The 17,714-nt window shown below is 37.2% G+C and overlaps 2 protein-coding genes across 2 annotated transcripts in view; both read right to left on the bottom strand.

Annotated features, from left to right (window-relative positions):
- Positions 1-14,472, bottom strand: part of MBD5 (methyl-CpG binding domain protein 5) — a 159,606-nt gene extending 145,134 nt beyond the window's left edge. The window contains exon 1 of the mRNA XM_042994409.1: positions 13,426-14,472. The gene's annotated coding sequence lies outside the window, so the exon portion shown is untranslated. The remainder of the gene's footprint in view (positions 1-13,425) is intronic.
- On the bottom strand, positions 4,399-4,788 carry LOC102955096 (ATP synthase F(0) complex subunit C2, mitochondrial-like). Its single transcript, XM_042993891.1, has one exon. It carries the CDS (start codon positions 4,786-4,788, stop codon positions 4,399-4,401), a length of 390 nt encoding a protein of 129 aa, XP_042849825.1.
- Positions 14,473-17,714: the final 3,242 nt, after the last annotated feature.

Below are 17,714 nucleotides of genomic sequence, written 5' to 3'. Positions count from 1 at the left end.
TCCCCAAACTGGGAAATTTTGAAGAATTCTGGAGGGTAGAGTACTGTATTTAAAACAGAATTAAATGAAATTTTATATGATAAATATTAAGGCTCCCAAGTCCTCTTCTACTAGGTTTGCAGAATGCTAGTAGCCCATCATAAAACTGGAGAGTGGAAGAGTCTCCTTTGGTGAATATAACTGGAATTTAAAAAAATGGTGCTCAATGAAATGATATTGGAGGTTCCTGAACAAAGAAGCATATTCAGATCTAGGGAATTCATAGTCATTAAGCTCCAGTTATGTGTTATCCTGGCATCCCCCTTTCTTACTATCTGAAATATGAACCGGGACAGCCAATGACCGCTAGACATCTGGGGAAAGCTCCTAACATGAAAGATGGAGACTAAAACAAAACAAAACCAAAACCAAAGCCAAAACAGAAAATAGAAAAAGAAAAGAGAATTAAAAAAACAGAACCCTATCTTTAAAGAGATAAGAGAAGAACTGCATCCATGAAACAAAAACACACTGCTTTATTTATTTATTTTTTAAGTTTATTTATTTATTTTGAGAGAGAGTGAGTGAGAGAGACAGCAGGGCAGGGCGGAAGGAGGAGAGAGAGAGAATTCTAAGTAGGCTCCTCACTCTCAGCACAGAGTTCGATGTAGGGCTTGAACCCATGAATCGTGAGATCATGACCTGAGCTGACACTGAAAGCCAGACAGTTAACTGGCTGAGCCACCCAGGTGCCCCCAAAACACATTGTTTTAAAAAAAGAAAAGAAAAAAAAATCCTGGAAACAAGAAACTACTGCTGGGAAACAAAATCATGATAGAAATGGAAGCCTCAACAGAAAGGTTGGAAAATCTCCCAGGAAGTAAAGAGATTAAGAGAAAGAACATAGGAGAGAAAGGATATGAAGATTAGAAGAGCAGTCTAGGATGTTCAACATTCAACTAACAGAAAAAGAGAAAAGAAAATTGAGAAAAAAATCATCAAAGAAATAACTTATGAAAAATTTCCTAAATTAAAGAGCATAAATTTCTACTTTAAAAGGGGTCACTGAGTGCCTGAATGAAAACAGATCTCCAACAGATCACATCATAACAAAATTTTAGAACTCTGTGACAAACAGAAAATTATAAAAGCTCCCGGAAAGGAAAAATATATAAAACAGAAAGTAGAATGTCTCTCAACTTTTCAACACTGAAACTAAAAGACAATAGAGATAGACCATAAAAATTCTGAGAAAATAAATTCCAAACCAGAATTCTGTATTTAGCTAAATATCAATCAAATATCAGTAAAGCAGAAAGACATATTCAGACAGGCAAGACCAAAACTATTGGTAGATGTGCTTCTTCAAAATGGGAGAGTAAATGAAGAAGGAAAAGACATTAAAAACAAGAGTTTCAACTCAAAACAGGGACACAAGAAGTCCGAAGGTGATAGTGAAAAGTAATCCATACCACGTGGGAACAGAGGTTGCTGTTGAATCAGAAACAAGTACATAAGACCAAGCAAAAGAAAAATGAGACAATCATTAATTTTAGGGAAAACAGACAATTGGAAACATGATGTGGTTCGGCCATGAATTAAGTTTACAAAGATATAAATGTGTTTAATGAAGTCTTAAACATCAAAATCATGATATAATTGTATTGAGAAGATGAAGTATTTGTGGTGATGGGTGGGGATATAAAAACTTTAACTTTACTGTTAAAGTTTTACTTTACTTTACTTTACTTTTAACTTTACTGTTTCCATACTGGGAAATTAATAGATTATATGCAAAGCTGAAAAAAATCAAGAAGTAAAAATATAATCGTATTATTGATGTATTTATTTTTATTTTTTTGAATGCTTATGACAGCTTTATCATAAATAGCTCCAAACTGGGAACTACTTAAATGTCTATCAATTGGTAAACAGATACACAAATTATAGCACATCTATACAATGAAATACTACTCAGCAATAAAAAGCAATAATACATACAACAGAAGAATCTCAAAAGCATTACATGAAGTGAAAGAAGCCAGACACAAACCCTACATATTGTATTATACCATTTCATGACAATCTGGAAAAGACAAAAGTACAGAGACAGGAATCAAATGAGTGTTTGCTACAGGCTGTAGTAAAGGTGGTGGTGGGGGGAGACAGATTATAAAGACACACGAGAACTTGCTGGGGTGATAGAAATGACCTATAGCCCAATTGTGATGGTTACATTATGTTATACATCTGCCAAAACTCAACACATTATACATTTTAAAATGGTGAATTTTATTGTATGTAAATTATTCCTCAATAAACCTGAATTCATAGGCCATAAAAGGCATTGTAGCTTTATCCTACTTCTCTCTGGGATCACTCACTCTAAGGGAAGCCAGGTATTGTGAGGACACTCACCACCCTTATGGAGAGGCCCACATGATAAGGAACTGAAACCTCTTGCCAACATGTGAATGAGACACCTTGGAATCTGATCCTCGAGCCCCAAACCTTGAATTAACTGGGGCTGCTGCCCTGGCCGACATCTTGCCTGCAACCTCAATAGAAGTCTTGAGGCAAAACCAACTAGCTATGCCAGTCCCAAATCCTTGACCCAAAGAAACTGTGGGATAATAAATATTTGTTTTTTTAAGCCACTAAGCCTGGGGTAATAATTGTTACACAATTATAGATAGCTAATATACTGTGAGATGGGGGAATAATCTCAGGTGAAGTTGGTGAAGTGGGTAGAGAGCAGAGATCTTGTAGACTTATAGGCATTGTGAGTACTTCAGATTTGAGTCTTAGTTCAATGGTAAGGCATTGGTAGTTCTATTCAGAATAACCATCACAATTTCACTTTAAGTGTCACTCTACTATGGAGTGGTCCAGAATGGAGGCAGACAGACCAGTTAGGAGGCCATTGCAGTAGTCTATGTGAGATGATGGTGGTTTAGACTAGGGTGGTGACAGCGGAGATAGATGCATAGAGTCGAGGAAGTAGAGAGGAATCAAAGATGAGTCTAGGGTCTTTTGGTTTGACCAGATGAAATGAGAATAACTATAAAAGGAATATACTGGGAGAAGTGAGGGATGAAAGCCAGTCCCGAAGGAGTGTATAAGCATGATGTATTTGTTGCAAATTGCAAAAAGGTCAGTACGGTTGGAGTTTATGGTGACTAAATGGGAGGAGAGAGTGATGAGAAAGGAAGCTGAGAAAACAGGCATGGAAGAAAGACCCTATTTACCACCATAAAGTATCTGGACTTCATGCAGCTAGCCACTGGAAGCCACTCAAAAAAAATTTTTTTAATGTCTATTTATTTTTGAGACAGAGAGAGACAGAGTGTGAGCAGGGGAGGGGTAGAGAGAGAGAGAGAGAGAGAGAGAGAGAGGGAGGGAGAGGGAGGGAGAGGGAGGGAGACACAGAATCCGAAGCAGGCTCCAGGCTCTGAGCTGTCAGCACAGAGCCTGACATGGGGCGTAAGTCACGAACCATGAGATCATGACCTGAGCCCAAGTTGGATGCTTAGCCGACTGAGCCACCCAGGCACCCTGCCACTCAAAGATTTTAAGTAGGAGAGTGACTGATCAAACTCACATTTTAGAAAGGTAACTAGCAGCAGCAATAAAGAGTTTGGCTTGAAGATGGGAGACATTGGAAAGTAGGAGATATTTTAAATAACTTTCTTATTTTAAGGAAGCAGCAAAGTATAGTAGGAAGAACAAATGGCTTTGGAAGCAGACCCAAATTCAAATCTTTTTAATATTTAAGTTTATTTATTTTGTGTGTGTGTGTGTGTGTGTGTGTGTGTGTGTGTGAGAGAGAGAGAGAGAGAGAGAGAGAGAGAGAGAATCTCAAGCAGGCTGTGTGATGTCAGCACAGAGCCCAGTTCAGGGTTTGATCTCACAAACCATGAAATCATGAAATCAGCTGAAACCAAGAGTCAGACACTTAACCAAATGAGCCACATAGGCACTCCCCCAAATTAAAATCTTGACATAGCAAATTTCCATCTATTACAAGTTGAATCGTGTCTCCCCTCCATCTCCAATTCATATGTTGAAGTCCTAACCCTAGTAACTCAGATGTGACCTCATTTGGAAATAGTCATTGCAGTTGTAATTAGTTAAGATAAGGTCATAGTGGAGTAGGATAAGCCCCTAATCCAACAACTGGTATCCTTATAGAAAGAAAAAATTTGGTCATAGACATGCATGCAGAGATAATGCCATTTGAACATGAAGGCACAGATCTACAGGTCAAGGAATGCTAAAGATTACCAACAAATCACTGGAAGCTAAGGGAGAGGCATGGAACAGATTCTTTCTCATAGTCTTCAGTCTTCAGAGATTCTTTCTCACAGTCTTCAATTATACCCCAGTAACCAACTCTGTTGACACGTTGATCTTGGACTTTCAGCCTTCAGAACTGGCATAACCAATGATAAGGCTCCCAAACACAGTCCCAATTCCAGCCCCAGAACCAGCCACCCCAACTGTGGCAGCCCCAGCCCCAATGAACTTGGCTGCTGTGTCGATGTGCTTTGAAACAGCGCTAGTTTGGAAACTGTGGCTAGGAATAAGTGAGGTCAGGGGACGTGGGGCTGCCCAGCTGTTGAGGCTCTCATCTGTCAGTGTCTCTGGTGGTTTTAGTGCCACTGCAGACAGTGATAGGCTCGACAGCTGAGAGGTGCTCCTGACCAAGAAGGGGGCAGAGACGAACTTTGCACAGGCGTACATTTTCAGGGGATGAGGGACTGTGGCAGGAGAGTTGCTCCCGGTGCAGAGAAGACAGAGACTAATCATATTATTTAGAATGTTCTTTTTCATAAATATAAAAAGAAACAGCTAAAAATAAACTGAAAATGACTGCTTCTGGGAATCAGAAAATTGGTGGAAGGAATTGCAGAGCAGGGGACTGCCTCTGTTTTGTTTTTGTTTTGTTTTTGTTTTTAAGTTTCATAGGACTCCGTGACTTTTTAAACTATGTCCATGTGTAATTTTTATAAATACAAAACAAAACAAAAAATAGCATAAGATTACCATTAACAATGATCTGTGAAACTTAATAGGTGTTTATAAATTCTTTTTTTTAAAGTATTTATTTTTTTTGAGAGAGGGGAGGGGCAGAGAGAGAGAGAGAGAGAGAGAGAGAGAGAGAGAATTCCAAGCAGGCTTCGCACTGTCAGTGCAGAGTCCAACGCAGGGCTCGATCTCTTGGATTGTGAGATCACGACTTGAGCCATAATCAAGACTCAGATGTTTAGCTTTCTGAGCCACCCAGGAGCCCCAGGCATTTATAAATTCTTAAGTGTCATTGCATACGAATTGTTGTATTATACAATCGTATAGGGCAAGTTTTTAGAAAAAAAGTGTTGCACCAGACAAACACCTGCTATGGCAGCGAGCAAGTACTTGGCAGGTATTTAAACATTGCTACTTTAACTGGTAACAATGAAAAACAAAAACACGCACTGTTTTTGTAGAGGCTTCTAGACTTTAGAGGTTCTACCTCTTTTTAGTATATAATCTTGGACCTCTTTTTGCTTATGATTCTTTATCTGTAAAACCCTTATTTCACAGTAATGTTGTGATTGCTAATTGATACAGGAACAGTCTTTAGCACACTGCCTGAGACATAATAAATGGTTAATAAATAATTGCTATTTTAATTGTAATTCCAAATTCTTAATTCTTTATTGTCAGAATCATATCCGCTGTACTTCCTTCCACGCCCTTCCATAGAACTTGGAGCAATTTATTCCCCATAAACATGTTGTTCAACCACCCCACAGAGATCAGACTCAATTGTTACCTTAAAATTAATCATGACTGGTATACTTTGAAACATAACTAGAAATAAATGTCATACTTGGAATCACGTCTCTCCCTTTTTTTAAATCCATTACTGCTTTATTTTATTTATTTATTTATTTTATAAAAATAAATGGCATCCAGGAACAGGGTTTGTAACCAGAAGACCTAAGTTTGGGTAGGTCATTTAACCTTTCAGAGTATTCATTTTCTCATCTGTAAAGTGGAGATGATACCTGCTGGAATGGACATTTGATGTTTGCCTCCCTACTACACTTTTCTGCTACTTCTGGTAACTGTATACTGATTTTCCTTTGGACAACTTATCCATTTCCCAGCTCTAGAGGAGGGTCTTACTGCCAAAGTAACTCAGCATACTACCCTATCCCACTGTCCACAGTTATGTGTTCAAGGATGAGCACTTAACCAAATCAGGACCAGTGACACTAAAAACTGCCAGTGTCATCAAGTGTGGAGCTGACAGTGGAGCCAGGTCAGCTCCAAATTAGCCTATCTGAAGACCATTCCATGCTATGGACCAAAATATCCTTTTTTAGTCTAAGCCAGTGTGTGTGTCTGTGCTGTAGGAAGGGTAGGGAGGGGTAGGAGAGGTAGGGCAGAGAGGGAGAATGTTCTTCACTGCAACCAAATGAATCTTAACTCCTATCTACCTTATAACCATTATCTCCACTACTTCTAAGATCAACTGAGACAATAAATGAATTAAAAATTTGGTAAACATAAAGCAATATGCAAATGTTGTTACTATTATAATTGTTAATAACAAAGCCCAACTCCTTCAAAAAGCGAACTATATCTTGCAATGGTCTTACAAAAGATTTTCACAAAAACCAAAGTAGCCTATTTAAAATCTGGACATGTTAGATATTATTTGTGAATATATGTTTTGTATAAAAACATATGAATATGCAGTTGTTCAAATCACTGTAGGTCATGCATGTGACAGTAGCTCAGGTGGCATCCTTACTCATCAAACTTAAAATGTTAGGCTAGTATCCCCCAATCTCTATTTTACCCTTTGATATTTATGGTTGTATGCTCCATAAACCTGTTTGAATCTTTTAGAAACTATGTATTTTCTACTAGTTACTTACAAGTGAATTTTATCAGACAATTAATTAGTCAAGTCTGGAGTATTTTACAATTGTTTTATTATTTATAAATAAGATGCTAATTAAAGGGAAACTGAAAAATGGTAACTGCTTCCTATAAAAGCTGACTTTATAAAATGTAAAATAAAATACTTTGAAGTCAGAGGAAAAAATTGGAAGTAAATGGATATTTCAAATGAGTTCAAAGGCTTTGAAAAGGTATTTGTTTGCTTAAATAGATCTATCTCTTCATGTCTATAGGATTAATGTGACTGGCAATTCTTTTCTTTCTGGCTAAAGCAATAGTAAATTGTAGCTCAATTCCTATTTCATTTCTCAGAAACTGAGTAAGTGCAGCTGAAATAAATGCTGTTTTAAAGTATTTGCTCCATCCGACATGTCCATGGTCTTATTTCCAGATTAGGCTCCTTCAGGTAAAGGATCAGCTAATCAGGTAATGAGGATGATTTTTGGTCTCACCTTTCATTATCACTACCTGATGAAAAGAATGAATATAATGATTTCATGAAATGTTTCATGAATGTAAACATTTTCTTATGATGAAAAATATCTTAAAAAAATGAAAAACTGAGCTATAATCACATTTTTTACAGAAATAAAATGATGAAAAAAAGAATGATATTCTCTAGTTGAAAATAAGTTATGATATCAGTTTTGCAGGTAAAAGTTTCATAACAATTCAAAATAGTATTAGATTGATTATTAGTCAGAAAACAATAAAATGCTTCAATTCCAGTTTTCTTCCTAATAAATTCCAGTAACTCTTCTTAATAAACCAGAGTTACTAACTGGGCCTATGAAGAGTCTGGTATTTTAATATGTATACTTTAAATCAGTTTTGTCTTTCAAAATGGTTATTTTGGGAAGTTATAAACCAACCCCAGAAATGCTGGAATTGTTTGAAGTATTTTTGGAATTTATATTTTGTTAATTGCCTTTACAATTAGCTTTTGCACCACACAAGATCTCTTGTTGTTTTTGATCCAAAAAAGGCATACATAACTTTTGACCCACTAAACTTAGTTTGAGATGACATTTAGTTGGTTTCAGAATTCAGATGAAATTAGTGTGTAGATTCAAAATAGTGTGTCACAGAACAAAAGCAATTCCATAAATATTTTGTGCAAAGGCAGTGCTTATGGAATGAGTCTACAGTGTAAGTCTACAATAAGTCTCTCAAAAGTTCTACTGAGAAAGAGTCAAATAATAATGCAGATTTAAAAATTTTGTGTTTGTCACTTTCCCTACAATTAACATCTTAAATTAGGAATCAAATAGCAGTCTGAATATGCAGACATAATATATTAAATTGTAGACTGTGCAATTAAGTTTTTCTAAAATCAGTAACTCCTGGAAATTAATTCAATTTAACAAGCATTTATTGAGTATATTCTACATACCTATAGTAGTGCTAGGTACAATAGGAAATAAATAAATAATACAAAGCCAGGTCCTCAAGGCACTTATAAGCTAACAGAAGAGGAAGTTATATACAATAACCACTAAAACATTCTACTTCACTTCATTCTAGATTGGACTATTCGTTGTTTTTTTTTTTTTTTAATTTTTTTAACGTTTATTTATTTTTGAGACCGAGAGAGACAGAGCATGAACAGGGGAGGGTGAGAAAGAGGGAGACACAGAATCTGAAACAGGCTCCAGGCTCTGAGCTGTCAGCACACAGCCCGATGCGGGGCTCGAACTCACGGACTGCGAGATCATGACCTGAGCCGAAGTCAGCCACTCAACCGACTGAGCCACCCAGGCGCCCCTAGATTGGACTATTCTAAATGAAGTTATAATCTTAATTGTATAAGTTAATTTAAACATTTTAGTGCTTATTTTCTCATGTGTATCGTATCACCACTACCTTTGTGTACCTTTATAAATACATATCACATTAAATTGTGTAAATTTGTTTATATGTCTGCCTCCTCAGCTAGCCTATGAGCTCCTTCACAGTAAGGACTAGAGTAGCATAATGTCTAATATAATGTGAAACATGCACAACAACTGTATGAATCATAAGGCAGGAAGTTAAGTGTACATCTAAAAGATGCAAACTGGTATGAGAAAACTGAACAAAGAATGGTTTAATTTTCACTGGAGAGCTTGGGGAAAGCTTCAAAAAGACAGCTTCAAAGAAAATTGAGATCTCAATAGAAATAGAAGAAGAAAGAGAAGATATAGATGGATGGAACAGGAAAGGTTTGCAAAAGCATGAAAGTAAAAAAGTACTGGGTATGCTTTAAAACTTCATAATCTAGTGTAACTGGAATTGTAAGCTTTCGTGGTTTATTAACAGATGCATTAGAGGTATGGAGAAGTGTAGGAGGAGAAACACCTAGACAAGTCAGTAGTGATCTGAGTGGGTTTGTTTTTCCACACCTGTACAACTGGGGGACCGATACAGGTGTCATGAAAATGGCCTTTGGGAATCTGTCACATGACCGAACACAATTCAACTGTCTATACTGTTTTAGAATAATGTAGAGCACTATTTACCAAACGGTATTTTAGGGATAATACACTCAGAGAAGTGTAATACACTTCTGGGTTTGCAGAGCCCAGTTCAATCTAGCGTATTTTCCCAAATAATTTGATCATGGAATCCTTTTGAAATTCCCATTAACATCCCAGTTTGGAAAACATTATTGTAATTTCCCTATGTTTAATATGTAAGTTTTCACTATACTTAAACTCAAAATCTGAGTCATCAGATCAGTCTGTTTCAAGCCTCTTGATGCTATATTACTAATGGGAATAACTCCTAAATATCCACTAATTTGGTAGTAACAGAGGATATGAGACAGGATCATGATAAATAAGATTATCAACATATTTATACTTGTCTTATATACCTAAACGTACCTGAAATATTTAATATTTCATGACAGATTGATCAAGACTACAGTGAAAATTAGTGAAATAAACATAAGGTTGACTTAGATATAATACCTCAAAAATATCAAGAAACTGGAAACAAGGTGAATGTCAATAAACAGAGGAATAGTTGAATAAATTCTGGTATATCCATACTATATAAGATATTGCAGTCATTAAAAATATTACAGGGGAGGGGCACCTGGGTGGCTCAGTTGGTTAAGTGTCCGACTTTGGCTCAAGTCAAGATCTCATGGCTCGTGAGTTTGAGCCCCTTGTTGGGCTCTATGCTGACAGCTAGAAGCCTAGAGCCTGCTTCAGATTCTGTGTCTCCCTCTCTCTGCACCTCCTCCGCTCATGCTCTATCTCTCTCTGTCTCAAAAATAAATAAACATAAAGAAATTTAAAAAAAATAGAGGGGAACCTGGATGGCTCAGTCAGGTAGGCATTTTGACTCTTGATTTCAGCTCAAGTCATGATTTCATGGACAGGCTCTGTGCTGATGGCATGGAGCCTGCTTGGGATTTTCTCTCTCTCTCTCTCTCTCTCTCTCTCTCTCTCTCTCTCTCTGCCCCTCTTCCCTGCTTGTGTGCTCTCTCTCCCACTGTCTCTCAAAATAAAATAAATAAACTTTAAGAAAACTAGAGCTGTTTCTACAAGGTATTATAGAGTAAGAAATGCAAGATACAAGGCTGTGTGTGTGTGTGTATATGTGTGAGAGAGATCCCATGTTTTAAAGCAATGAACAAAATTCCTGTCTCTGTATATGCATATGCATTGAATACAAGAAAGATAATATACTGGGTTAAGAAGAAAAGACTGAATAAAGATATGATCATAATTTTACATATATGTAAAATAAAAATAAGATCCAAGTAAATGAAAAATATTAAAAACTACAAAATTTACATCAAAGTTAATTATGACTAATACGGTAAATCATCCTCTGTTTGAATTTTTTGATGGTTTGCCATTAATTCAGTGGGACCTGGGGTAGGTGGGATGTATGTTTCTTAGAAATTGTCATATATCCCTTCATGATCTGGTTCCTATTTTTTTCACATTACCAGTGTATATTCTACATTCCAGCTATTCTAAACAACCTAGCATTTACTAGAATGCCTTGTGCTACTTCATATTCCTGTGTCTTTGTGCACACCAGGTCCATTGCCTGAAATGTCCTTTTTTTTCCCACTTCTCTGTGTATTGAATTCTTACTTAAAAAATTTATGCATAAGGGGCGCCCAAGTGGCTCAGTCAGTTAAGCATACAACTCTTGATTTTGGCTCAGGTCATGATCTCATGGTTTGTGAGATCCAGTCCCGCAGCAGGCTCTGTGCTGACAGTGTGGAGCCTGCTTGGGATTCTCTCTCTCCCTCTCTCTCTCTCTCTGCTCCTCCCCCCGCTCTTTCAAAATAAACAAATAAACTTAAAAAAATTACATGTAATATCTAGTCATACAAATACAAAATACAGGGGCACCTGGGTGGCTCAGTCGGTTAATGGGTCTGACTTTGGCTCAGGTCATGATCTCACAGTTCGTGAGTTCGAGCCCCAAGTCTGGCTCTGTGCTGACAGCTCGGAGCTTGGAGCCTGCTTCAGATTCTCTGTCTCCTTCTCTCTGCCCCTCCCCAGCTTTCACTCTGTCTCTCTCTCTCTCTCTCTCTCTTTCAGAAATAAATAAACATTAAAAAATTAAAAAAACACACAAAATACATAACATTTTCTATCACAAACATTAAGTAAGTGTTACAGGAATTCAGAGTCTTGACTGGGACAGCCAGGAAAAGCTATTTGAATTAGGTCTTGAAGGACTAGCACTTTAACAGAAATGAGATGAGATGGAATTGTAAGCAGGGAGAAAGGACAAAATCCAAGATATATAGGTAGTATCAGTGCAAGATATCTTTAGAACACACTGCTTGGTACAAAGAGGGTATGTGGTAAATAACTGTGGATGGGTAGGTGGATGGATTTATCAGAGATTAATGCAGGGAAATAGCAAGTTATAAGATGGGAAGGTTGGGATGGGGCCAAGTAACTGGGTCTTAAATATGTAGTGAAGATACCCAAAATCTATTCTGTATACCTGGGCTCTTCAAATAGGAGTATGTATATTTTATGTGACAAGAGAAAGCCCAGAATACACATGAAGCATCTTTCTGACTCATCAATTTTATTTGAAAATTTAGAATTAAGTAATTTAAATGATATCTAATTTTAAACATTATTTTTATATTAAACCAAATAGATGGGGGGTGTCTGGGTGGCTCATTTGGTTAAGCACCTGACTTTGACTCAGGTAATGATCTCACTGTTTGTGAGTTTGAGTCCTGCATGGAGCTCTCTGCTGTCAGCACAGAGCCCACTTCAGATCCTCTGTCTCCCTTTCTCTCTGCCTGTCCTCTACTCATGCACTCTCTCTCTCTCTTTTAATGTTTATTATTTTTGAGAGAGAGAGAGAACAATTTGGGGGAGGGGGAGAGAGAGAGGGAGACACAGAATCCAAAGCAGGCTCCAGGCTCCAAGCTGTCAGCACAGAGCCTGACACGGGGCTCAAACTTGTGAACTGTGAGATCAATGACCTAAGACGAAGTCAGAATGGTCAACTGAGACACCCAGGAGCCCCCCATATAATAAACATTTAAAACAAAACAAAACAAAACAAAACAACCTGAACAGATGTATTATAGAGTGGGGTGCAAAATTTGTGTGACTTTTTAAGATAAAACACAAAACTTCAAAGAAATGTTGAGCTTATGGTGAGGGGCTTTCAGCTGTGCTACCAGATCCTGGTGTATGATGTTTACATCCTTTCCTGGCAGTGGAAATGTAAAGAAAGTCATGAAAGGGATTTGAGCAAGGTAGTAACAGCACAGAAGTGATGATTTATTTGTATTAATCTAGCATTAGGATGTCATCTGGCCTAGGATGGGAGAACATTAGAAATCTGTACCCTAGCTAGAGAACTACTGTAATAGTCCATCCAGAATGGCAGCTATCAGAATGGAAAGAGGCACAGCAAACTCCATGAAAGAACTTAGTATTTTTTTTTAATTTTTTTTTAACGTTTATTTATTTTTGAGACAGAGAGAGACAGAGCATGAACGGGGGAGGGTCAGAGAGAGGGAGACACAGAATCTGAAACAGGCTCCAGGCTCTGAGCTGTCAGCACAGAGCCCGATGCGGGGCTCGAACTCATGGACTGTGAGATCACGACCTGAGCCGAAGTTGGCCGCTTAACCGACTGAGCCACCCAGGCGCCCCAAGAACTTAGTATTTTAACCAATATTGCAACTCCTGTAAGTATTAAAACTTATTCAGGGATACTAGACCTCCCTTATGTTGCCAGGCAGTCTACTGTTGGTTAAGTAGCAACTCTGACACCAGAATGCTTAAGTTTAAATTTTGACTCAGGCACTGACTTGTGTGACTTTGTACAAATTATTTAACTGTTTTGTACCTCTAGTTCGTCATTTGTATAATGGGGGTAATGATACTTACTATTAGCTACTTCACTAGATTGCTGTGAAGATTAAATGAGTTAATATATATAAAGCACTTAAAATAGTACCTGCCTCAGTAAACACTAAGTGCTACCTGCTATACTTACTATTATTACTGTCTTCAAAATTATTTATAGTGACCTTCATCTTCCTGAGATTTTAAGTTTCCGGGAATTAGGGAGATCTATAGGTATAAGTATACATTCTCTGATTCTGTGATGGTTCTGGAAAATCCCTGGATTCTAGAATATCAACCAAGAGATTGATGAGGGCATTAAAAACATTATAGATTGGGTCAGTTCACCAGTACATTTCTACCCTCTTGCCCTTTCTTAGAATTAAAAAAGTCTCTTTTGAGTTTGATAATTTCTTTTTTAAATGTCCATAGCAAATGTTTCTGGCACCTGGTAAGAGTATAATTGTTTGAAGAAGTAAATGTTTTCTGTTAAAATTAATTGTTGATAACAAAAAATGGAGAAAAAATGTATTTAAATGTACTCAGAATGGGCAAACTCGATGATATCCTGCATGTTATGGTATGCCACAGCACATTGATAGGTTTTATTAGGCAGAATCACATGAAATTACCCATATTAAATCAATTTTGACTAGCAGAAATGACAATTTCATACAGTCCAACTTAATATCCCTTAAATGCGCTTTGGACGAGGAATATACACTTTTATTTTTCTTAATCAAATTCTACACTTTTCTTTGTTAGTTAAAACAACCAAGAGACAATGTGGACAAATAAGGTCAACAAAAGCCAACAAAACCACTCATAAAAAGTAACAGTCTGGAACTTTGAAAACTCTTGTCTTTGCCTTGAACATTTGATTCTTTTCCCTGCTCCTGCTGTGCTGTTGTGGTGAGCAGGCTGGTCTGATGGGTGGCCTTACAGACTTCTCTCTACCAACTGTTCATAATTAACCATCACAAGTGTTGCCTTTGTTTGGAATACTGCTTTTTAAAGTATGCTTAGAAAGGTTTTCTGGAAGGGTAAACTTATTCTTCAGAAATTAAAGTCCTCTGCCTATACCAATGAATGAAAAACCAAATTGTTTGTTTGATTTACCACTGAATACCTTTTGTAATCATTTGGGGGATTTACTCAAATTCAGAAGGTCATATTTATTAAAATCAGTAGCAGCTCTAATTATTTGGCTGATTACCTGCATTCCGGCCATCTGTAATCATTATTTGACTCTCTGAGACCAATTTAACATACAAATAATATCTTCAAATTTAATTTTAGTTTTGAATGGCTTTTGAAATAAAGACAATAATATAATGATGATATATAAAATGATATACTATAAAGAGACATTATTAACATAGTGTGGTATATCCTTTTTTTACTTTTCGTTTTTAGTTTTAAAAGAAAAAGATGGAAGCTACTCTAACTTTTCAAACAAGCAAACAAACCCAGAACTGCTTTAATACCTAGATATCAAAAGAATCCAATCTAAGTTATATATCTGTATGAAATTAAATGGACTTGATAAAAATTAGAGTCTCTTCATTAGCAAAAGTTACTAATAACAGTAAGAAACATGGATAAAATATTGCCCTAGCCTGTTCAGCATCTTAGCGTCAAAGGTTCAAGGGCTGCATAATGACAGAGGGAACATCTTCACTTTGGATTGCTCCAAAAGGAAAACTTTAGGATGAGTAGGAGGACATGGCCAGAAGGCAGTGATCAGCTTGGAACAATATAGACCTCTAAATGTTATAAGCAGAACTCAAATCCAAGTAAAATCACCAGCATTTCCCCACCTCCAATATTTTATTCATGCTACAGAGTAATTTCTTTCAAAACAGAAATCTGAGCATTACATCTGCCATTTAAAAACCCTCACTACCTTTACATTGTTATTGAGCTTATTAAAAATAAAAATGTCTTCAAATGGTCTTGTAGAGGTACTGTGATCCCATTATTTAATTCCTCTAACAGCTTTCTATTCACTGACACCTTTCATCAATTAGTTCACTTCTATCTTTTAGGCGCAGGGTCCCTTCGGTTCCTGGTATTCTCTATGTTCCTTCCAGTCACATGGCTTCCTACTATGCCTTCTGCCTAGAATGTCCTTTCCTTGCCTTTTGACAAAGTTAATCCATATTCTACTGGCAATTAACAATAAGACACTATGATTTATTCTTATTTGGCCTGTGAATGAAGTGCTATGAGGGCTATAGAAAGGTGACTGCTTTATTAGGTGTCTCTATATCTTAGTTGCCAGTGATAGAAACCAATGTGGTTTAATTTCAGCAGAAAATAAATTTATTAAAAGATAGGAAGCATCTCACAGAATTCTCCAGGAAGCTGTAGAATCAGCTTTGGAGGCCACCAGCCATGAAAAGAGGCTGCAATGTGCAATGCTCCTGCTTGGAAGCTTCAAACTAGATGCTACCTCTAGAACAACTTCTCTATTTTTGGAAACTGGAAGTTGCTGCCCATTGCTACTACTACCTTCTTTAGAAGTCAAGTCTATGACCTGTTTTCTCATGTCTCTAGTTTTTGCTTCAAAGATTGAGGTGTATATGCCTAATTGGCAGAGTCTTGTTTATGAACTCATACTCAATGTGTGAGGCAGGCTGGGAAAGTAAGCAGTTGGCATTTTGAGTCTCTGAGGTAGGAACTATCTTTAAGTCAGAAGGTAAGGGACCCCTTAAACACAGAAAGAAGGATCTGATACTAATTAACCAAGAAGAACAACAAATATCCACTAGATTAAAAATGGAGATAGAATTGAGGAAAACTTTTCAGAGAAGGTCGTATTTTATTTATTTATTTATTTATTTATTTATTTATTTATTTATTTATTTATTTAAAATTCTTTTAAAATAAATTTATTTATTTTGAGAGAGACAAGAGACAGCACAAGCGGGGAAGGGGAACAGAGGGAGAGAGATAGATAATCCCAAGCAGGCTCCATGTTGTCAGCATGGAGCCCAACACAGGGCTGAACTCATGTAACTCTGAGATCCTGATCTGAGCCAGAACCAAAGTCTGATGCTTAACTGATTTAGCCACCAGGTGCCTTGAGCAGGTCGTATTATAGTTGGGTCTCTCTCGCTCACTCTCTCTCTCTTGTCTCTCTTTTTTGGCTTTTGTTGAGCAAGATTTTATCAGACAAAGTAAAAGCAAGTGTTAGGGGGGATACTGCAGGGAAAGAGAAGATAATAGCAATGGGCTTTAAGTAGCTTTAGAATCAACTGAGAAGCTTTTGAATAAATTATTACACATAAAAATTCTGATTCCATAGGAGTGAAGTGAGGCCCTGGTATCTCACATAATTATCAGAAGACTGTTGCAATCAGTTGGTTAAGCATTTCTGATATCAAAAGCATGGGCATGTGAAATAAATGCTTTGTTTGGAGAAAGTAGTGAGTTGTTGGCCCAGTATGAGTAGAACACTCATCAGAGATGATCAGAGATGAGGCAAGAAAGGTAAATAGTGGCCAAACAGGAAAGATGATGAATTAAGCTCTTAAAATTTAATATTAGAACTCTTAAATAAGTTCTGAACTTTAGACAAAGTTCTTTAAACAGAGGACTGACAGCCTTTTGCCAGGGAAGCTCTGGGAAGAGAATGAAAGAGAGACCAGCCTGAACTCGTGCAGTTTGGGTTAACTGGGGGATAGTCTTCCATCAGAGAAAGGGGAAAATTTCCCTATCCCTGCTGGATAGAGGCAATAAGTGATAAAAGCCAAGACTGGCTGTGATCCAGAAGTGCTTATTCCTTTTTCTAGAAGATGACCTACAAAGTACCATCTATATGAACAGGTATTTGAACAGGTTGCACCTATTCACACATGTTGACTTCAAGTCTAAACATGTATTGTGATATTTGGGGGTGCTGTGATTCTTTGCCATGTAGTGTACAAAGTCATTTGTGGCATGATGATGCTGATTTCTAGAGCTAAAACCAATAGACTGATAAACAATAAATCATGCAGTAACAAAGATCCTTCTGAGAAGAACAGAATGGTTGATGGGATCCCATCCAAAAGTAAATGTCCCAGATCCACTTGAGAACGGAGGAGGAGTAAGGAGCTTACCAGTGAAACAATCATAACTGGCAAAAATTATAAAGCACAACTATTTAAAAGTTCTGGAAATTGCCCTAGGGGTAAAACCAAATGCAGAAACATTTTGCAATTGTAATCAGCCCTTACTTACAGAAAAGTTTTACTCCAGGTGAGGAAGGCTGAGAACAATGTGGCCCCAATCAGCCTTGTCCCATAGACGTTCCACACCAGGAGGGGCAAACAAAGAATATCAGAGGTTACTGTTCCACCAATTGTCCCACTCATAAAACAAGGGTGTCACTCCAAGAAAAGTGGGACACTGTCCCTGCCCTTCACTTTGGAGCAGTGACTCAGAGATTTAGCC

Source organism: Panthera tigris, chromosome C1, assembly GCF_018350195.1.
Source record: "Panthera tigris isolate Pti1 chromosome C1, P.tigris_Pti1_mat1.1, whole genome shotgun sequence".
Taxonomy (NCBI): domain Eukaryota; kingdom Metazoa; phylum Chordata; class Mammalia; order Carnivora; family Felidae; genus Panthera; species Panthera tigris.
The sequence above is the reverse complement of the archived record's forward strand: the minus strand, read 5'-3'. Positions and strand labels throughout refer to the sequence as shown.